This window comes from Panthera pardus, unplaced genomic scaffold (genome assembly GCF_024362965.1).
Source record: "Panthera pardus isolate Hobbes unplaced genomic scaffold, ASM2436296v1 HiC_scaffold_16, whole genome shotgun sequence".
NCBI classification, from domain to species: Eukaryota; Metazoa; Chordata; class Mammalia; order Carnivora; family Felidae; genus Panthera; species Panthera pardus.
Window position 1 is genome coordinate 48,988,131 of NW_026526721.1, and position 23,403 is coordinate 49,011,533.

Below are 23,403 nucleotides of genomic sequence, written 5' to 3' on the forward strand. Positions count from 1 at the left end.
AAAGAAGATGTGGTTTATATATACAATGGAATATTACTTGGCAATAAGAAAGAATGAAATAAATTATGTGTGTGTGTGTGTGTGTGTGTGTGTAATAAAGATTGAATGTTAGTTGAAGAAAAAAATAAAGAAATAATGGCTGCAAACTTCCAAAATGTTTGAAAAAAAGAAATGATCCTCTTGTAGGCAGCAAAAAAACCCAAAAACTAAAAACCAAAACATGTTGTTCAAGGTCAGCTGCACTGCCTTCCTTGTTTCTTGCCTCCCCATTAGAATGTCATTTCCCTGAAGGAGGAGATGCTGTGTGTCTTGTTTATTGTTACATCCCTGACATCTAGGACAGTGCCGGGCCCATAGTAGAAGCTTAAAAATTATATTTTTATTTTATTAAAAAATTTTAATTCCAGTGTGGTTAACATACAGTGTTATATTAGTGTCATGTGTATAATATTGATTGTGATTCAACAGTTCCATATATTACTCAGTGCTAATCAATAGAAGTGTACTCTTTAATCTTCTTTACCTATTTCACTCATCTCCCTGCCCACCTTCCCTCTGGTGACCATCAGTTCTCCATAGTTTTTTGTACTATCTGTTTTTTGGTCTCTCTCTTTTTTTTCCTTTGTTCATTTAGAAGCTTAAGAACTATTTAAGAACATATCTCTTTTGAACTGATTTTTGATAAAACAAAATATTGTGATTCAAGTTCACATATCAAGAATTTGGAAAGTTAGCATTTTATTTTTTTGTCTGTTTTTGGCCTAAGTGTAAGAGGTAATTGTTGTGACCCAGTTTCTGGCATAGTTATACCAAATTTCCAGTGGTTTTTCCCTGGACTCCACACTCTCCCACTTTTTCACACAGCCCTCCATCTAATATTGTCCAAGCATGGACTCTAGCCCAGGGCCTGTACTAAGTGCTGGAGACAAAAGGTGAGTGAAACACAATCTGTGTCACTGAGGAGTATGTTTTAGAAAGAGACACTACAGGGCCATACCAATGGTGAACAAAGTCCTGAAAGAGCACATATCTGGAGACAAGTGTCTCTAGTAGGACTCATCTCTGTTCTGGGCAAGGCCTAAGGAATCTGACCTGTGATTTAATGCTACATAGATTTATAATCTGAAAATTAGATAGTGACAGAATGGACATTCTCATCAGTGTGAGCCATTTTCCGAGTCCAAGGGGAATAAAGAATTTTAACCAGAATTTGTCATTTTAGAGATTATACTCTCAGGGCTATGTGGTGAAAAATTAAAAACCTATTTAATTTCTATTCACTTTATATATCCACATAACCTGCTTATTTTAAGAGACCCAGTTTATTAATTGATTGTGTTGAGTAGCATTTATAAGAATATTTCATCTTAAGGTTCTGTGAAGTCCTGTTATTTTAATTTGCAAATGAAGATACATATTAGAAAGTAAATGTTCTCAAATCTAAACTTGTATTCTTCTTATTCCTTTTAAAGTGGTGTCAATATCAAAATGCCAATCAACTCCAGCGGACCTGATTGGGTGACTGTGATTCCCAGGAGAATAAAAGGTAAAAAGAATGAGCTTGATGATTTGTTGTTTTTCTTGCTAAATGGGTTGAGGCTGTGTGGTTTCACTAATGTCATAAAAACTTCTTTTCTCCTTTTAATATGCCATGGTTACTTCTGGGCACAATTGAAAATACTAAAAGAGCTTTTTAATTAAAATAAATCAGACCTTATGTGCATAATCTTGGGCTTTGCTATTTATACTCCTGTGAAAGTTGTCTTCTTCCCCTTCCCCTCTCTGGTTGGCTGCTCAAGAGACTTCGGTGCTATACTGTCCCGTATGGTAGCTACTAGCCACACATGGCTATTTAAATTTAAATTAATTAAAATTAACTAAAAATTAAAATTTAATTCTTTTTTTTTAAACAAAATTTTTAATGTTTATTTATTTCTAAGAGAGAGAGAGAGAGAGCCAGAGCACAAGCAGGGGAAGGGCAGAGAGAGAGGGAGACACAGAATCTGAAGCAGGCTCCAGGCTCTGAGCTGTCAGTACAGAGCCCAATGCGGGGCTCGAACCCACAAACTGTGAGATCATGACCTCAGCCAAAGTCGGACACTTAACTGACTGAGCCACCCAGCCTCCCCTAAAATTTAATTCTTAAGTCACACATCCTCGGGAGCCATGTGTGGCTGGTGGCTACCATGTTGGGCAGCATTTTATATGGAATGTAGTGTATCCATCATTGCAGAAATTCTGTCGGATATCACTACTCTAGAGTTATCCAAGAAACGTGTATGAAATCGGCAAGGAAATTTTTAAAATCAAAAGCATTATGTTACTGAACTCTGGTTTTCTCTAAGTGTGATCTCTGCATTAGCAGAATCAGCTAGAATTGCAGATTCTTAGGTCTTACCTCAGGCTACTGAATCAGAAACTCGGGGCATGGGGCCTAGCAATCTGGGTTTTAGCAAACCTTCTAGGTGATTTTGATCCATTGGCATTGGGTATTGTTAAAAGTAAAACAGTGAAGAGTAAATGTAAGTGTTCTGTTTTAGCCACGGTGACTTTTAGAAAGAAAGGGTGAATATTATTAAGGAAACTTATGCAGATGGCAAGGCCCTTTTAGCTGTTGAAAGCATATATGACAGTATATATGGTAGATATTGCACAGATACTGGCAAACACTATTGCCATAGGGCCTAGACATGTAATACATGTGAATCGAGCCAGGGTGGGTATTAGTCATAGGCATGCCTTGTGTGAATGGTGGGGGAAGAACCTAAGTGCAGGCACAGCCTGTCTACAGCTCTTGCTGCTTTGTTGTGCAGAAATGTGCTCAGATGTATAGGGTTTCTTTTTTTTCCATGAACAAAAATCCGAAGTCTTAATCCTTAATCTTTAAATGTAATATCTCCAGATTTCAAAACATTGGCATCCAGTTGCAAACATTTAAAATATTGTGTGGGCTAAATAAAATTATTGTCTGTGGCCCAGATACAGCCAGGATACTGCCAGTCTATATATCTCTGGTCTCCACTATCATGTGCCACAAGAAATCTCAGTCTTTTCTTAATGAAAGCTGTATTTTATTTACTTGAAGCCAGTGAGTTACTAATTTTAAAAGATTCATATATGAAACATCATTAACAGAAATACTTTTATTTGCCTTTATTTGCCTGGGCCTCAACCTCCGTGTCTATTCCCCCTAGTCCTGCACTCCTCATACTCTATCCTTCTCTGCCCCAGCCCCAGTCTTCTGGCGTGGCTGCCTTATCCCTGGGTGTCTAGTGGGATGGTCAGCGGGTGGAGTTTTGGATGGTTTACCTGCACCTGACAGATCTCGATGTTCAGCCAGTAAGTGTTTGTGGGTTTGTGATGTACTGTTCTGTTTAGAGAGAAGACAGATTTTGGAACTAGTGAGACTTTTGATGGATTTTTAGAAGAAGAAAGGAACCGTGAATCAATAGGAGAATAGCTTGGCTTTGAGAAGACCGCCTCAGAGCAGGTACATTACTGGAAGGAAAAGAGAAGGGCAATTGCTTTACATAACATCAAAGACACCCAGCCTTGGAGGACTTCACTGCAGTTCACTCTCGTGACCAGCAGGGCGCACTCAAAGACCCTAAACCAAGGGCTCACATGCCTCCCACCTTCCCTATGTTCCTCCCTTCATTGCTTTCTTTCTCTTTTTTAATATATATATTTTTTGTTTTTGGAATATTTTAGACTTAAAATAAGTTACAAAAATAGTATAAAGTTCCTGTATAGCCTACACCCAGCTTCCCCTTATGCTAACATCTTATATAACCACAGAATACTTCCAAAACTAAGGTTTTAACATCAGTACAGTATCATTAACTAAGCTGTAGAGTTTACTTGGATTTCATGAGTTTTTCCACCAATGTCCTTTTTCTGTTTTAGAATCCCATGCAGAATCCCAGGTTGCATTTAGTCACCATGTTTCTTTAGTCTTCCTTCTGTGACATTATCTTGACCTTTACACTTTGAAGAACTTTGGTCAGATATTTTTTAGAATGTTTCTAAATTTGGATTTTTAAATGTTTTCTAATGATTCGAATGAGAGTATGCATTTTTGGAAGAATAGCACAGAAATGATGTTGTGTCCTTTTAAGGGAGTACATGATGTCAATATGTTCTGTTAACAATGTTAAATTTGATCACCTGGTTAAAGTGGTGTCTGTCAGGGTTCTCTTCTCTGTATCCTGGGGAGATACTTTGAGACTGTGGTAGGCTGAATAATGGCCCCCAAAGATATCCAGATCTTAATCCCTCAAATTTGTGAACGTTGCTATATATGGATGGCAAAGGAAATTTTGCATGTGTGATTAAGCTAAGGGTCTAGAGATGGGGAGAGATTATCCGGATAATCTGAGTGGGCCCTAAACGCAATCACAAGTGTCCTTTTAAGAGGGAGGAAGAGGGAGATTTCATACAAAAGCAGAAGGCAATGTGACAGTGGAAGTAGAGAGAAATTTGAAGATGCCATGCTGCTGGCTTAACAAATGGAGAAAGAGGCAGGCCATGAGCCAAAGAATACAGGTGTGGAAGAGGAAAGGGAACAGATTCTTCCTTAGCTCCTCCAGAGAGAGCATGGCCTTGATACCTTGGATTTGGTATCGGTGATACTGATTTTGGATTTCTGGCCTCCCTCCAAAACTGTAAGAGAATAAATTTGTGTTGTTTTAAGCCACTGAATATGTGGTAATCTGTTATAGTAGCCACAGGAAACTAATACAAAGACATCCTGGATGTCTCTGTATTCCATCAGGATGTAAACATCCTATTTCTGCTTATACTTTCACCCACTAATTTTAGCATTCATTAATAGATCTTGTCAGCAGCAATTATTTGGGTGGTATTTAATGGTGACTTTCTAATCTCTCATTTCTAAGACATTTATTAATTGGAATTTTTCTGTAAGGAAGAGTTGTCCCTTCTTTCCCATTTATTTAATTATGTCCATATAGACTCATGGCTCATGTTTATTTATCTCATTTTTTGGATTATTACCAAATTCAACTGTTATTTATTTTGTTGCTCTAATTGCTTCAATTTTGGCAATTGGGAACTTTTTCAATTTGGCTCCTATGCCCCTTTGACATGCTAATGTATATATGTACCTATGATACGTATATATGTGTATATATATGTGTGTGTATGTATACATATATGTGAATATATATGTGTGTGTGTGTATATGTGTGTGTGTGTGTGTATACACATTTTTTTCCTTAAGCACTTCCTTACTCTCTGACATGTTTCACACCCATTTGTGTGTTATTTGACCTAGACTTGGAAGGGTTCATAGTCTTTCCACTTTTATTATTTTACTTATGAATCCTATATTTTGAAGGGTTTTATTTCCCTATCAACATTTAAAAAAAGTATTAGTTAATTGATTTTCCTGCAAGTTAAACTTATTCTAAGATGCATATTTAGTCTGCTGAACTGTTTGAGATTACCTGTCTTCCCCCATGCATGGGTATAATTCCAGTCAAAAGCAAAGAAACATAGCTTTTAATTAGATGAAAATAGCTCATCAGGGATAAGTATCTGGTTTCTGACAGGCTTTCCCAGTGTCAGAATTGCTGCTGAATTTTTATTAGCACCTGTACTGTGGTCCCTAGATCATCATAGCCTGATAGAAGCCTTGATGGCTTCTAACCTCATCAACAACTAAACTAGAGTTCATATTTTGGGGGGAAGCTTACTGAGAGTTTGGGATAAAACTAGATTTAATAGCAACAGAATAAGCATTAACATCTTTGTAGCCTTTTGCTGTTTTCTTTATCTTTTTAAAAAATTAATTAATTCATTATATTTTAGAGAGAAAGAGAGCCAGTGGGAGAGAGGGCCAGAAGGAGAGAGAGAGAGAGAGAGAGAGAGGGAGAGAGAGAGAATCCCAAGCAGGCTCCACACTCAGCACAGAGACCGTTGCAGGACCCAGGCTCAAGCCTACAACCCTGGGACTGTGACCAAAGCTGAAATCAAAAGTTGGACACTCAACTGACTGAGCCACCTAGGCGCCCCTTTTCTTTATCTTTTGAGGTATATCTTATGTACATATAGCACGTGGATTGCAAATATATAGCACAATGGAATTTTACATGTGTATCTGTAACTGTGGTAGGCTGAATTCTAAGATGACTCCCACTGATCCATGCCTTTATATAATTCTTTTTCTCTTGAGTGTGGGAAGGACCTGTAAATGTGATAGTATATCACTTCCATGACTTTAAAAAAAGAGATACTATCCTGGGCAGATCTGACTTAATTGGATAAGCCCTCAATAGGGACCGAGTTCTTCTTGAAGAGATTCAAAGTGTGAGAAGGCTTCCGTGTGAGCGGGATTCTTTGTTGCTGGCTCTAAAGATGGAGGAGGCCATGTGGCAAGAAATGTAGACAGTTTCTAGGAGCTGAAGGGCATTCCCTGGCTGACAGTGACCAAGGAAACAAGAAACTCAGTATTATAACCACAAGGAACTGAATCTGGCCAGTAATTGAATGGGGTTGGAAGCAGATTTCTCTTGTCTACAGAAAGGAACACAGTCCTGCTGTCAACCTGATTTCAACCTGCGAGACCCTTAGCAGGGAACCCAGCTATGTCATGCCCTGGACTCTTGGCAGAACTATGTGATATTAAATGTCTCTTGTTTTTAAGTCACTAAGTTTGTGGTGATTTGCCATGCACCAATAGAAAACTAATACAATTACTACCACCCATACAAAGATATAGGATGTTTAGAATATATAGAATATTTCTAGCATTCCAGTGTTGCCCTTTATGATTAAAAACTATTAATACTACTACAGTATTGAACTTTCACAACAGCCCTTCAAAATAACTAGTAATTTACCCATTTTATAGGTAATTGAAGCAAGGTCTAGAGACTGATACGTCATCATTTTGACATCTGCTCTGTGTCTGATGCTAGACTAGACTCTGAGAATACAGGAGATGAGTAAGATGAGAGTTTTAAGTGATTTCTGGGGTCTCCTATTGGAGACGTGGAGTCAGACATAAACCAGGGCCTCTGACTCGAGTCTAGCCCTTTTTCTGCTATCCCTTAATATGCTTGGGAGGTGTGGGGGAGGGTGTCTTAATGTTTGGGTTTGTCTGCAGTAGTGGAGTTCATCAACTCTCTAGTTTCTAAATGTATCCAAATGGTGGAGTGAATGATAAAATAGTGTTTTATGTTGTTCGATGAAAACCATACTAATGATTTGATGGATGAGACCTCACTCTGAGGTTGTTTAGAAAATGGAAAGGTGCTATCACAACAAAGTGGACAAAGCTACTTTTTTTTAAAAAAAAGTTTTATTTATTTATTTTGAGTAGGGGGGAAGAGAGAGAGAATCCCAAGCAAGTTCCATACTGTCAGTGCAGAGCCCGAGCAGGGCTTGAACTCAGGGAACTGTGAGATCGTGACCTGAGCCAAAACCAAGAGTCGGATGCTTAACTGACTGAACCACCCAGGCACCTCTGGACAAAACTATTTTATTTTTTTATTTTTTATTTTTTTAATTTTTTTTTTATAAGAAGAATTCAGTTCTTTTTTTTTTTTTTAATTTTTTTTTTAACGTTTTATTTATATTTGAGACAGAGAGAGACAGAGCATGAACGGGGGAGGGGCAGAGAGAGAGGGAGACACAGAATCGGAAGCAGGCTCCAGGCTCTGAGCCATCAGCCCAGAGCCCGACATGGGGCTCAAACTCACGGACCGCGAGATCGTGACCTGAGCCGAAGTCGGACGCCCAACTGACTGAGCCACCCAGGCGCCCCTGGACAAAGCTATTTTAAAGACAACCACCTTCAGTTGGAAAAAATACTTGGTACAGAATACATTTTATTTGGTTAACTTAGAAAATCAAAGGGCTCATATGCTATGTAAAATCCAACTGACTGATATCGTTTGGGGGTAGGAAGCTCCTCCCCACAACTGTATCAGTAGTGAAATGTACGCCTTTGTAAACAGGATCACCTTTACCACTAGCTGGCTCTACGGCTCTCTGGGAAACTTCGGCAAGTCCCTCTGTGACGTACGGTCTTCACCTTTAAAAGACATTTGGACTAGCCATTATCTGAGGTCCTTTCAGCATTCTTTGAATCTATAGGTATTTCTACCTGTACCTGTTTAGCTTCCCTCCGAAAAATGCTTAGGTTTTAGGGGACTAAAGTATAAAGAAAAAAATTAAAGTCCCAAGGTTTTCCAGGGGGAGACTCAAGGGTAAACTCAGGCTATAATAACTGCTGTGTAGCCAGGACTTCTCATAGTCCCAGTGCTTGACAAGTTGTACCTGAACAGCTCGACACACGCTGTCCTCATTTCTCATCTCCCTGAGATGGCACCCAAGCGTTCTGGTGCTAATTGTGTTCCTTGAGGAGAGGAATTGTTTGACTCTCTTTCTTTGTCTTGTCTTGTTTTTTTTCTCATGAACTATATACTCCCCATTGGCCTGCCTTTTACTTTTCTTACTTCTACAGATAATTCTATGCTATGAAGTTAAGGGACGTGTGCACTAACATGCACTCACTCACACCTCCCACTCTTAATTCACACTGTCTCCCTCTCACCCAGCTCTTTCTAGATAGTTGAGGGAAATTTTTTTCTCTGCTCTTCCCTTGTTTTGTCCAATTTGTGGTCCAAATAGTCCTCGTTTTGGCTAATGAATGACATGGGATGACACCCTTTGGAGGAAACTATAAGCTATGAGTTTTAAAGAGAAGCCAAGACATTTTAGAGAAGCAGGGACCTTAACTTGCAGATAATTGAAGCTATCCCTTCTGATTTTGCATAAAGATCTTATCTGCCTTTGATAACCATCCACAAAAACTACTTCCTTCACCATCAGTATTTAAGAAAACTGTAAAATCTAAGCAATAACTCCGTTTTGTTTTAAAACTATTTTTGGGGCGCTTGGGTGTCTCAGTCAGTTAAGTGTCTGACTGATCTGATGGTTTGTGAGTTTGAGGCCCGCATCAGGCTCTGCGCTGACGATGAGGAGCCTGCTTGGGATTGTCTCCCTCTCTCTCTGCCCTTCTCCTGCTTTCTTTTTCTCTCCCCTTCTCTCAAATAAATTTAAAAAACCCACAAAACTATTTTTATTCCACATGTATAGTTCATTAGGGGTTATATTATTGATTTAAGAGACTTTCATATCTTATGTGAAAATGCATTCCAAGTTCCAAGAAATGCGGTCTTTTTAAAGAACTTCAGACTGCTTAAAGTCTTAATAAAGTAAGAAATGTTTTTGTCTCTGCTGACCATAAGAGGGCAATGTAGGTACATGCATTACACTTTAAAAATCTGCTCTGTTATCTAGTGCTGCATGTGTGAAGAATTAATGTCAGTTCAGTAATTGATTTGCTTTGCTTGACTTAACTCTGGTAGTAAATAAAATTAACATTTGAATGGAAATGGTAATTGTTTCCTGTGTGATATACACTTTCTTTTATAACATGTATTTGGCACAGAATAGCCAAATCTCCTGAATTAACCATGGTAAAAAGTGTAACTTCAAAATCACTTTTAATTCCCCTTCTAGTAGATGTTTTCTTTGGGCCCCAGGTGTCTGCTCTGGAGCTCCCTGTCTGTATAACCTTGGCATGATGATATAATGAGGAAGCTTTGGGCAAGATGTGGTAACATAGTAAAGTCATACTTGGTAATATGTGGAGAAACTGTTTATGAATAAGCCAAATAAATATTTACACCCCCCCCCCCCTTTTCTTTTCTTTGACAATAACATTTTCCAAGTAAAGCTTTTAAAAATGCTGTTTACTTTTCCGCTTAGGCCCTGAACCTTCAAAGAATTAGCAGATGGCTGAATTAAAAGGTTAAATATGCACTATCTGTCAAATAGGGCATCTTCTTTGAAGGGAATAAAACCAAAATAATTTTGAGTATTATCTTATAATATCAAGATAATAAGCTGAAAATAGTCACAAATATGGGGCTCAAATTTAGATTTCTGAGTTGTATAAACATTTGGATTCTGAATTGTGGTTTAACAGGTGAGACTGGAGAATTACTGGATTATGATCAAGGTTTAAGCTTTGGGGTGTGTAAGGAAGTGATGTAAAATAATTGATGGTTTTTGAAGATTGTAGATTTGAGTGTTAGAAACAAGTAAGCGTACACCTTCAGGAAAAAATCCAAAAAGAAAATGGCTGACATCTACAAAACTCTGTTTTTGAGACGTGGTATATATAGCACAGTGGTTAGACCATGGGCTTTGGGGCTCACCTGCTTGGATCAGGTCTTGGCTTTGCTGCTTGTTAGCTCTGGATCTAAGTCAAGTTGCTGTTCCAAAAGGCAGGGTTAACACTAGGACCTACTTTAAAGGGTTATTGTGAGCATCGTATGAGATAATATATTTAATTGCAGAGTAAACTCTCAAGAAATACTAGCCATCCCTGTCTGTTTATTTTGAAGCACTTAAAGTGTGTTGTTTCTACAACAGCATTTTCCAAGGGAGGTGTTAGGGAAGAAGGATGTTGACTTTCCCTTGAAGGGTGTCCTGCCTCTGGTGTCATGTGTAGCTGGGCTACAACCATGAGTACACACTGCTGTGGCATTTTAAATATTGCTCATTGTAATATTTGTACATTCTTCTGAACCTTTTGTAACGTGGGGAATAGTTCTTTAGAGTGTGTGTATTTGGTTTCTTCACTGTATTAAGTGGTGGTTATCTGAATTACTATTTGATTGTGGGACCCATGGGTTAAAATTTTCCTTTTATTAGGTTGAGGAACAGTGGACCAAAATTACTATGCATATGTAAAATATGAATTTAAGGTGTTATTGCCTCATAGGCCTTTGGATGAGAAACTTATTCCGGGAAAATGCTAGACAATGTTTAATGTCTACACATTTCCATGGTATTTGCCTGCCTTTATTTTTGGCTTTGATAAAAACATGCATAATCAGAGGGAATGCCCAAAGTCCCCTTTTCTCCTCTGTCCACCAATAATACCCTCACACACATTTCACATCTTCCTATTTTTGTGCAAAGGAGAACCTTTTGTAGCAAGGGGAAAGTCTGGGATTTCTTTGAGATGTGATGGCAGGAAATGTTACCCATATACCAGCAGGCTAACCGATATAGGGCCATAATTTTGTTTCTTGGAACATTTTCCATGTATGGTTAGTTGGAGGAGACTTTCAGAATATCTAATTTTGTTTCCTTTCTCTTTTCAGAAACAAACAATCTAGAACTATCTCATGGCTCAGGAACTTTTCCTTCTGGGTATTATTATAAAGATCAGTGGAGGCCCAGAAAGTTTAAGATGCGCCAGTTTAATGACCCTGACAACATTACAGAATGCTTACAAAGAAAAGTGGTGTATTTGTTTGGTGACTCAACAATCAGGCAATGGTTTGAATACCTTACTACGTTTGTTCCAGGTTGGTACTTTGCATTTTGTTTCATAATTCTTTTCCGCATGCACAAAATCAGCTTTCTTCACTCCAGTGCCCGAGGAAGGGCATCAGGTGAGGAAGTAGTTATTTCTCTGTAGGACTAAACAGGTGTCCTGACCTTGGAGAGAGGTGTGATGGTTTCTGATCCATGGTGGGGTTGTGATGTATTGATGGAAGCACTGGAATTGAAGTTCATACCACTGATGAGCTGTGTGACCTTGGACATGTTATTTACTTCCCAGGGCTTTATTTCTCCATGTGCAATGGGGCAGCTGGACAGAATCACCTTATAGGTGTCTTTTACTTCTGATATTCTGGGCTATAAAACAGAGGTGGACATTTTCAGTTGTTTCTCTCCTAGTTCTGTTTAGTCAGACTTCAAGTTTAAAATAGATTTAACTGGAAGGAAGCAGCCAAACAGACTGTGGTCCATTTTAATACATCCATGCAGTATATAGCCTTTCCGGTGTCATCTGCTGGGCATTCCATTGATATGATTCTGAGATGAGCTGGCTCCTACTGAGGGAGTCTTGGTAAGTCCCAGCATTCTTAGCTTCCTGGTGTCACTGCTGGGCTCCTGGGGTGCCCTCCAGACTCGGAATAAAGTCCCACTCATTGGAAGGCCCTCCCTTATTCAAATGGGCCTTTTCCTCGTTGTGGAAGGTGTGGATGGAGTGAGGAGGAATGAATCTCAGGTAACAGTACTTTAGTACTGTTTAGTACTTTAGTACTTTAGTACCCTGCTTAGGGGCGCCTGGGTGGCTTGGTCGGTTAAGCGTCCGACTTCAGCTCAGGTCAGGATCTCGCGGTCCGTGAGTTCGAGCCCCGCGTCGGGCTCTGTGCCGACAGCTCAGAGCCTGGAGCCTGGTTCAGATTCTGTGTCTCCCTCTCTCTGTGACCCTCCCCCGTTCATGCTCTGTCTCTCTCTGTCTCAAAAATAAATAAACGTTAAAAAAAAAAAATTAAAAAAATAAATAAATAAAGACCCTGCTTACAATTGAGAGAGCTGATAAATAATTCCATGGGAACTATTTTTGAGGGCTGTACATGGGCAGGACTTTCCATAAAGCAAATTCCCATAGTTTGTTGTGAGTTGTTGTTGGTGTTGTTTTTCTCTTTTATTTTTTTTACATCAACCTCATTTCAGATTTAATTTTTCAAAGGAAAGGAAGAAGTAGATATGGTCCCCAAAAGTGGAAAGTTAATTCCAGTTTTTGTTGTGCTTTTGTTTCTTTTATTGACACAAGCATAGTTGAGTTTGGTCAATAAAGCATAAATTAAAAACTAGGAAAAGGGATATAATTTGTATGGCATAATGCTAAGCATGTTTTGATGCTGACTAGGCAGGGCCCTCCAGGAGTCCGTAGTTGTTTGTTTAAGTTCTAATGACATAGCTCAATATTTCCGTTCATAGCAGTGATCACATTGAGTGTCATAATTATTTTCCACTGTATCCTTTGCAGATAGATTTTCACCTGATAAAGCCTTGTGCTGGTGCTTGATTTTAATCAAATGAAAAAAATGGTAGCTTGAGCTTGTTCAGTTTTGGAGCCAAATGCTAAGTAGTAATGATTTAGGTACGAAGATCTGAAAGAGGAGACGAGGACTGCATGCAGAGAAGAGTGAAAACTTTAACTCTTAAGAAGAATGTAGGACAATTAGGGTGTGATGTTAGTTCTTCAGAATTGGCTGTAAACTCCTTGAGACCAAGGACTGTGACTTATCCATCTGAGCAGTGCTGGCTAGTGGCAATACAGTGGCTGGCCCTGAATAGGTACTTAGGAAGTGTTAATGGACTTGGATTGCCAGAAGTTACTTAGTCTGTTCTCTGTAAGGCACTTGTAGGAACATTCAGGGATATGAGACAGGCCCTCTTTCCTTATGGGGCATATGCTAAGTGATGAATTTTACAGACAGGGTTTTTTAGAAGTAACAAAAGAGAAATCCTGACTGATTCCTGGGACCTTCAGAAGACCTCAGAAGAGCTGGACTTTGAAACACAACTTAGATAAAGGAGAGGGAAAAGTGAATTCTAACTTGTCTGCTGTCTTTGTTATTCTTGTGACAGAGATAGACATTCTGTAAGACATTAATATGATTTTCCACCCACAGGGTGAAATTGAAAGTCAAAAGAAACAGGGTTGCTTGTTTCTTTCATGTATTTCAAAAAGTATTTGGTTACTGTTACGTGTTTACTTAAAAAAGCACAAGTTATAGCCTTCATCCTGGAAGAAATAGTATTTATATGTTAGAATAGTGATGTATAAATGCCAAATTGATTTTTAGATATTTAGCAATCAGTGCCTACAGGAAGATTTTTTGACCTAATGGTTAGAAGTAAACAGGTTATTTTGCTTCTGAGGTATATAGACATACATATAGAATCTATTACTGATGGTTTAAATAATATGTTAGAACAAAGGTCCATTGAGGCCAGTGAAATAGGTATTACCTTTACAGTTGTACCTTTTTGTTGTACTTTTGTGGTGCTTTTATTTAAAAAAAAAAAGTTCTCTTAAGCCACTAAGTAAAACATGATCATAATATATGTGCTTGTTTTGAACATTTTTATGAATTTGAATTTTCCTTGTTTCAGATTTAGTGGAGTTTAACTTGGGTAGTCCCAAGAATGTGGGTCCCTTCCTTGCGGTGGACCAGAAGCACAACATCCTGCTCAAATATCGCTGCCATGGTCCACCCATCCGTTTTACAACTGTCTTTAGCAATGAGCTTCGTTATGTGGCAAATGAGCTGAATGGCATCGTGGGAGGGAAGAACACAGTGGTTGCCATAGCTATATGGTCTCATTTCAGCACCTTCCCTTTGGAAGTGTATATCCGGCGGCTCAGGAATATCCGTCGAGCAGTGGTCCAGCTCCTGGATCGAAGCCCTAAGACTGTGATAGTCATCCGGACAGCCAATGCCCAAGAGCTGGGGCCTGAAGTGAGCCTTTTCAACAGTGACTGGTACAACTTCCAGCTGGACACCATCCTTCGGAAGATGTTCTCAGGGGTTGGAGTGTATCTTGTTGATGCCTGGGAGATGACCCTGGCTCATTATTTACCCCACAAGCTACATCCGGATGAAGTTATTGTGAAGAACCAACTGGACATGTTCTTGTCCTTTGTGTGCCCCTTGGAGACCTAGCTTGCCCTGGAAGGAACTGGAGGAATCACATTTTCTGCATTAGAGACAGGTTATGGGAGGCATGGAGATATTGCTGCTACTGATATGTACAAAATTTCAGAAAGAGCTGGACTTTATATAATGATTTGTAAAGAGCTTAGAAAATGCAGGTTGCATTTATATCTACCTGCAGGATTTATTCCAATCTTTACATAGCCATGGGAGAACCATTATTAACAACATCTACGCACTGTATTGCCCTTGTAACCAAAGATGCTAATGAGTATGTTTAAGTTAGCCTCTCCGGAGAGGGGAGATTACTATGCTAAAAACTGAAAAATGTTCTGACCTAAATGGTTGGTAGTGGAGTGTTTGTAGCTTATCTGGTAAGGGCGATTGTGCTTATCTGCATGAATAGCACCGGTGGGTCCATCTTCAGTGTGATGAACTGATGAGGCTTATGGTTAGGGGCTCCTGTGACACACTGGAGCCTGCTGTGTCTCAGGAGTTTCTCTTGATTCACCTTTTTTGAATTACTTGAAAAGGCCAGTATCTTTGGTTAGAATTTTTTAGTGAGAACATTTACAGTGTTCTGCTTTTATCTAGAAAAGAAGCAAAAGGGGAATACGAAAGCGGTTAATATGAAATCTGTGTGTTACACTGATACTTGCATTGGGCGGTTGTTACTTACTTGATTCAGCTAAATTTTACATGACGAATACTTTAAAATAATCACTTTTGGAACTGGAAGGGGGAAATGTATAAATGGAAATTTATTTTTGTGTTTTGAAGTTTGAGGGTTTTAAGAATTGACTTTTATGTAAAGAACGCCGTTGTTTATTATAAACTTGTACAAGTTACTTCCATCAATTTCAAGTGTTTCTTTTTTGGTTGTTAGTTTGGATCACATACCAACATTAGAAATGAAAATCTAATTAGAAGTTAGATATTGAGATCTGTAACAAGTATTTCTTGATGGGGACATAAGGTACACACATTCTGTCATGCTTGGAAGTAAAAAACTGCTATCTTAAGATACTATCAATTTTACTTGACTGTCTTTGCCTTATTGATTTTAAATGGGTTTAGGCTAGCATGGGGCCATTTAGGAAGCACTCTTTTCTTTTTGAGCCAGAATGGATTACAATCTAGTTTTAGTTATCCCTAAATGGACATATGAAGAGACTGGAGAGGCTTTAGAGATGAAGACTGATGCTAAAAGCATTCTCTTAGGAAAATGGGTCGAGGAATTTGGAGTTAAGAAGTTTTTTTTAATGTTTATTTATTTTTGAGAGAGAGAGACACAGAGTGTGAGTGGGGAATGGGTCAAGGAATTTGGGGTTTAAAAATTTTTTTAATGTTTTTTTTATTTTTGAGAGAGAGACACACACAGAATGTGAGTGGGGGAGGGTCAGAGAGCAAGAGAGACACAGAATCCAAGCAGGTTCCAGGCTCTGAGCTGTCAGCACAGAGCCCGACGCAGGGCTTGAACTCAACTGTGAGATCATGACCTGAGCCGAAGTCAGATGCTTAACTAACTGAGCCACCCAGGAGCCCCAAGGAATTTGGAGTTTTAACTTAAAGAGTGTAGGGACGCCTGGGTGGCTCAGTCATTAAGCATCTGACTTTGGCTAGGGTCATGATCACTTGGTTCATGAGTTCGTGCCCCACATCAGGTGAGCTTGAGGCCTGCTTCAGGGGAGCCCTGCTTCTCTCTCTCTCCATACCCCTCATGGGATTCTCTCTCTCGGCTCCTTGATCACTTGCACTCTCTCTCAAAAACAAACAGACAGACAAAAACAAAAAAAAAAACGTCCTTTCTTAGACTTGAGGGCCATCTTCAAATTTGTAAAATATGTATATGGGGAAAAATATTTTTAACTTATTTTGAGGCTAAGGCTCACCAACAAGTAGTTAAACATATTAAGATTGCTTAATTTTAATGGTCTTTAAGCTTTAGTGTCTGAGAATCGCCTGGACTATTTGATAAAAATACAGGATGCCTCTGGGAACTGTGGAATCAGACTTTGCTACAAGCATCCAGTGATTTTGATGCAATGGCAGTATTCTACACTTTGAGAAATACCAACTAAGGGAAGAAGGAAGATAGAACTAAGGAAATAATATTGCTTGTCTATTATTTCCTGGGCTTAATCCCTAACATTTAATCCTGATCACCATCTAGTAGTGTAAGTGATATTAGGTACATTTTATAGATGAACTTGAGTTTGGATTTGAACAAGGTATGTGAGAGTGCATAGCCCTTTGCAACTACAACTTGTTGGACTTTTGTAAAGAGAGATGTTCTTTTTCATATAAGGACTTTTGAGCATTTTCTAAAAGATTGCTGGAGGAGGCTGAGGCATCATCTTCCCAGGAGAATTTCAATTTCCACTGCCTCTCCAGGGCTTTGGAGTGACATTTCTTGTTTGTGCAAATGGTTTCTTGTGACCTCGTCCAGCTTCTATTACTTTTTGATTTAGTTATAAAAGGTCCTGAAGATTTGATGACATAGTTTCTTGATGTATTCTAATTCACTTTGTGCCTTTTCTAATTTGTCTTTCTATCCTCTGGTGTGGAAGTTTAAAAAAAATGCCTAAGTGTGGAGTTTGGAATATTACCTAAATCTTTCTCAGAACAATTAGATACAGTATTTTAATTTCTTCTGAAAAGTGTATTTTAGGCTAGTACCACACAGTTGTAAATATTAGCATGCCAGCAAAATAATATAGTTTTATATATTTTCCATTATAAATATAAAGGACATCATTGTTTTCAGAAACTAAAATCTAGACAAAGAAAATCTATGCAAAGAATCTATAATTCTATCATCTGAATGTGGTACGCATTAGCATTTTGGTATATTTTCTTCCTGGTTTTTTTAAAACCACATAGCTATAAACACAGATAATATGTAATTTGTATCTGTGTTTTTTTATTTAGCATACAAATATTTTTCTGTGTTAAATAGTCTTCATAACTGAATTATAAAAGTCTGCCCAACAGTTTAGCTAATATCATTATTTACATAAGTCGGCCATTATGGTTGGGCATTTAGGTTTAAAATAAAATATTAAGGGGTGCCTGGGTGGCTCAGTCGGTTGAGCATCGGACTTTGGCTCAGGTCATGATTTCATGGTTTGTGGGTTTGAGCCCTGTGTCGGGCTCTGTGCTGACAGCTCAGAGCCTGGAGCCTTCTTTGGATTCTGTGTCTCCCTCTCTCTTTGCCCTTACTCCGCTCACACTCTGTCTCTGTCTCTCTCTCTCTCAAAAATAAACATTAAAAATTTTTTTTAAATAAAATATTAAAATGGGTTTATATGTAATTTCTTTGGATTAAATGTCATATAGGTTAAAATTCATATGGATTTTTATTTTGGAATGACAGCATTAATTTCACTTAGTGGATCTCCTCATTTTCTAGAACTCGATTGATTTGATGCTATTTGTGAAAGGAAGAATCCATAATAAGGCCCTTCTATGCAAATTATATTTTTTAGAAGTTACCTTATTAAGGGTAACCTTTCATTAGCAATACAAAACAGATCTTTGGTGTTCTGGTATGATCAATTTTACCATTCTGAGCAATCACTATTTTATTAAATACCAGTTGACTAACACTTCGGGGTTTCAGGTATTAAGTTTCAGATTGATACATTGGGGTGCTTAAGAATATATGGTAAACCTTGACATATCCATGTTACATGCCAGAGGTGAGTCTGTTTCTGGGCCCTGTTAAAGGAAAAAGTTATTACTGAGAGAGGCACAGGGAAATTAACACCCCACCCCCCAAAAAGAGTGCTCAGCATTTCCTTTGGGTTAATTCAGTTTATTAACAGTAGCTAGTTGCTCATGCTAGAAATTCCGCTTTTTAAAAAAAATTTTTTTAATGTTTTTATTTTTGAGAGAGAGACAGTGCAAGCAGGGGATGAGCAGAGACAGAGAGGGAGACACAGAATCAGAAGCAGGCTCCAGGCTCAGAGCTGTCCGCAGAGAGCCTCACACTGGCCTCCAACTAGAAATTCCACTTTAAATGTATTCATTCCCTTGTGTTAAACATTATTCTCTTCAGTTTAGGTCTAGAGTGCAGTTCTCAGTGCCCTTAGAATGCCTGACTGTTCAATGTACACTAAACACGATTTTGAAGGTGTTCTTTTTCTCTTTGAAAGTGAGACCACAGTCCCTGAGCACGAGGAGCACCTAGGAATTGTGGGAAGCTGGGGTGGTGGTGGCGGTGGAAGATAAAAGAGTTGCTGCAGGCGGAAGTTTATGGGATACAAAAGGTAGAAGGGCAGAAAGTGAACTTTCTAATCTGTGTCTTGAAAATGCAATTACATTTTAACTGTTTTAAAAAGTGTGAATTTAAGTATAATATTTTCCTTTATAATATTCTCCATCAAATGAGAAGAAGTCAGACTTCTTTGAAGAAGGGCCTTCTGTTAAAGTTTTAAGGACCTTCTGGTGTTCAGCTCCAGATGCCGATTCCTATCGGAGAATCAGACATTTCCTGTCTAATTATAAAGCTGGATTGGAACTGTAACACGGCTGGGGGGAAGGGGCGGGAAGCAGTGCAGGGAGTAGTTGTTAAGTGTCCCAGAAGGAAAAGGAGTCACAGTGAAACCAAATGTCATAGGCAAAATCCTTTAAGTGTTGTGCAATAGTTCATTCTCTCTTCAACCCACTCTAACCCCCCTGCCCTGCGCCGGTGAAACTAACGCGATCTTCTAGTTACAGACCCACTGATTTATAGATGTCTCACATTGTCCCAGGTTGTCCTTGTCTTTGAAGGCACGCGATCGCTCTACTACTTTTTGATTGCCATATTTTGAAAAGCTGTGTCGTAGAAAGTATCTACCTGCTCCCAACCTCTCCCCCGCATCTAGAAGCCACAAAGAGAAAGCTAAATAAGAAGAGGTGAATCAAATGAGGGGGGCAACGCTAATGCCCGGTGTGGATTCATTGAGAATTTAAAAAGGTATCCCTAAGAAAAATGTTTTGTTTTTAGATTTGCTTCTGATTCCTCCGCGGGATTCCAGTCCAGCTCTTGGAGCCGGCCCTCTCGGGGAATGTCCGGGACTCGGGTCGGTACCTTTTTGGCTTGGGAATTTCCAGTATGCAGAAAAAAATCCACAAACCTAGTCCTCGTTGCCCCCTCCCCGCCTCCTCAGCCCCTCCTCTGTGCCCACGCAACCTTTCGAACGACAGTCTGTATTCTGTATTTTAGAAAATAGGTCCTTAGCTTCCCCCGCCCCCATTTAGAGTGATGAACAGAAAGCGGACGCTATAAAGGGGGACAGGGAGAGGGGCTGGCCTCTTCTTGCCATGAGGTCAGACGCTGAGTTTTAGAGAAAAAGGCTGCTTAACTGCTGCTGCTTATCATGTAACCTCAAAAGGAAACTGATCATCTTTCTCATGCTCTCACGTACTTGGGTTATTATCGCTGATTACAGCTGGAAACAATTGATTTGCCTTTACGTATTTCTATGACTTGGCTCTTCAAACACAAAGGTATATTTTTATTATTTGATATTTGGTATGAAAAACTATCTTAAATGCTAAGCTTTTACTTTTCTTTTCCCATATTCAGATTCTTTCCTTTGAAATCAGTCTCTGATACTTGGGTGATCATACTTGTTTTGGGGCAAAATATTGGGGGGCAGGTTTTGGGGGAAAGGAAATCAAGGATGTTTCTATAGCTTGGTAATGGCCATGAATCACATCTGTTTGCCTTGAAAGCTCAGGAAGGACTAAGATGCTGGTGGAGGAGATAAATAGGATGCCTGATGGAAGCGTCATAAATCTGATGTAACAATTTATCTTTAGTCTGTGATGTTGGACTATGATACCCCAAGGCAGAAATCTCCCAGGAGGTTTGAGTGTGGATTTAGAAGTGTGTTTTCTCATTTAATGCCCTCATTAACTCTTATGTTAACCCTGTAAAATTAAAGAAAAGTATTACAAGACCATTTTATGAATGAAGGAAAGCCTGAACTTTGTTGACCTGGCTGGACCCCCAGATTTATAACAATCTGTATAAAGAATTTGAAGGAATTTTGTGTGAATAAAACACATTTCTAGGTAGGGTGGATTAGAGATTCTCTCCACCGGGATTAGTGGATTAGTAAACTGGCCATCAGGTGGGTGTGTCCCAAAGTGCATGACATTTATTATGTACATTTAAGCACTTGATAATATATATTCCCCTACTTTAAATCTGCCTTCGAAAGAAATACATTATCTGGGCAGGTGAAATATATTTTGCCTCTCTCACATAGTAGGTTGTTTAGACAATAAAAGGAGAGAAACATTTGCAAGGCTTATTCACTACCCTCAGCAATCTCTGACAGAGGAGCGGATGGAGCTCACAGATCATCTAAATATGCAGATAATCCTGAATCTTTATTTGGCTTCAGGATACAATGTATGATCCACCATCCACTCTCCATTTTGCTTAGTCACAGTTGGGCAGAGTGCGGGGGAAGAACCTTGGGACCACAGAAGAGTCAGTCTGGGGTGAGTCGCACAAGAAATCAATGCATGGCACGTACAATGTCGAATGTTTCACAGCATACTATCTAGCATGGAGATGGTGACCATGGTCAGCGTAATTTAGTTGCTCAGATGCAGACTATTCCTTACTGAGGAAATGGAGGCAAACTTTTCTTATTCTGTTTTGGCCTGAAAGAAGTCCTGCTCTCAGAAAGCAAAAGAAACCCTCTCAGAAGTTAAATAGCCAATGGAGAGCACTACTGAGGGGGAAGATTTTCTATTATTCTGAGACCCACAATGAATTGTTCCTGAGAAAACCATTCCCTTTGGCTTATAGCTGACTGATCTGGTGGCCTCTTGATTTCTCCCCCACAGGTTAACAGGAAGATCAGGAGGCTGAACTTTGACCTTTTGGCTTTCTTGGCCTGATGATGAACGCCTAAGGGTGAGAAAGGCAGATATTCCTAACCTAGTGGGGTGTAGATATTACCTTGGCCTTGGCTGATGTAGTTGAAAAGGGCAGTGGGATGTTTTCTAAAATTTATAAGATTCTTAGATATCTTAAATCAGTCATTTTTTGAATTTGCCTCAAAGTTACTGCGAATTTTACTTATAGGCATTTTACTGTGATTTCTTGTGAACTAAGGCTTTTTGGTAGTTTAGTACGCTTTTCACCTATTTGAATTTCCACTATTTTCTATGAGAGGAGGACACGACGCATACGTCTAATAGGGGAATTCAGCTCTCTGCTGACTGGCAGTTTCGGAGTTATGTAATCTTTAACAGGCTCAGAGAGCATTATGCCTCCTATGGTTTTGGTGAAGCCACTCATTAAAGCTAGCATATGTGGTTTCTGATTAAAGCACTTCCTGTTCCTTTAATTTGTGACTGTGAGGTAAAACACTTTCCTTCCAAATTTAGCAGATGAAAATATTTTACTGCTCCTTTGGGGGAGTTAGTAATAGGGAATTAACATTTATGAAACATTTGTGTTGGAAGTTGACCACCAAGATCTCATTTAGCCTTCATAATGGCATCTGAGGTAGACATAATTAGCTTTACTTTATAGATGAGGAAATTGAGGCTCAGAGGGATTGAGCAATTGGTTCAAGATGCCCGAGGTAGTAAGTGGGAGAGCTTGGATTTGAATCTGAGGGGGTTGTCTCTATAGCTTGCACCCTTACCACCAGGCCATTGGGATATCAGCAGAGTACAATGGGGAGAGGTCAACCTCTTTCCAGGGCTCTGATTTCCCCAGGGTCCTTCCCTTTCTCTAGCTCACACCTGGCTACCTACCCGCTGCTTCCTGTTCAGATTTAACTGATAAAGTTGCCATTGATAACCACATAAGCCTTCCTATTTTAAGAAGACCCTAAAAAAATCTTTTGTACCTGCAAGAGTAAATCTGTCTGGTAGAATCTGTCTGATGAGATTGGCTGGGTTAGTGGATGAGGGAAGCCATTTTCGGACACAACACTTGCGATTACAAAGTAAAGGGAATCCTGCCCTTTGTTTACCTTGCCCCTCGAAGGGACGTTTCTTTTCTGTGCTAAAAAAGCTGAGGCTTGGAAGAACACTGCTAGTCAAAGCTCTGGTGAAGGGCCCACTGCTACTGCTTCTGGAGAGGAGCTGCGGGCACCTAACAAACCCATTTACCTGCTCTCTACCATCCCTGTTAATGCACAGTAAGTGAAGTAACTACCTGAATTACCTTATTTCAGAGTAGCCCCAAAGATAGAAATTTGCATGTTTTGTGTCTGTTGGTTTTTTTAACAGTTTTGTATGATCTTTTTCTAGTTTGCATTTCCTTTAGGCCCTATAGAGTATGATTGGGGTAATTAATCTACTTAGTTAAGAAATCAAATGCTCACGGGGCATCTGGGTGGCTCAGTCGGTTGAACGTCCGACTTCGGCTCAGGTCATGATCTCACGGTCCGTGAGTTCGAGCCCCGCGTCGGGCTCTGTGCTGACAGCTCAGAGCCTGGAGCCTGTTTTGGATTCTGTGTCTCCCTCTCTCTCTGCCCCTCCCCTGTTCATGCTCTGTCTCTCTGTATCTCAAAAATAAATACACGTTAAAAAAAAAAAAAAAAGAAATAAAATGCTCTGATGAATTAAGGAAGAATTTTGATAGACATCTTGTAAAGCAGTTCTTCTCAAACTTTAATATGCGTAAGAATTATCTGAAGATCTTGTTGAACTACAGGTTCTGTGTCAGTAGGTCTAAGGCGGAGCTTATCATCTGGCATTTTTAATAAGTTCCCGTGTGGTAATAGTTCGCCTGAGGTCCACACTTTGAGTAGCAAAATTACAAGGCTCCTTAAATTCTATAATAAGAAAAATTATGGAATTTTTTCTTTAA

The 23,403-nt window shown here is 39.3% G+C and overlaps 2 protein-coding genes across 5 annotated transcripts in view; both read left to right on the forward strand.

Moving 5' to 3' along the window:
* NXPE3 (neurexophilin and PC-esterase domain family member 3) overlaps positions 1–15,596 on the forward strand; it is a 44,044-nt gene extending 28,448 nt beyond the window's left edge. For all 4 annotated transcript variants that reach the window (XM_019448246.2, XM_019448244.2, XM_019448245.2 and 1 more), the window contains 3 exons: positions 1,473–1,546; positions 11,208–11,414; positions 14,026–15,596. In XM_019448246.2, the coding sequence (XP_019303791.1) occupies positions 1,473–1,546; positions 11,208–11,414; positions 14,026–14,576 (832 nt within the window). In that variant the 3' untranslated portion in view covers positions 14,577–15,596. The remainder of the gene's footprint in view (positions 1–1,472; positions 1,547–11,207; positions 11,415–14,025) is intronic.
* Positions 15,597–18,497: 2,901 nt separating this feature from the next.
* NFKBIZ (NFKB inhibitor zeta) overlaps positions 18,498–23,403 on the forward strand; it is a 29,014-nt gene continuing 24,108 nt past the window's right edge. Inside the window, exons 1-2 of the mRNA XM_053903309.1 lie at positions 18,498–20,063; positions 21,420–21,489. The gene's annotated coding sequence lies outside the window, so the exon portion shown is untranslated. The remainder of the gene's footprint in view (positions 20,064–21,419; positions 21,490–23,403) is intronic.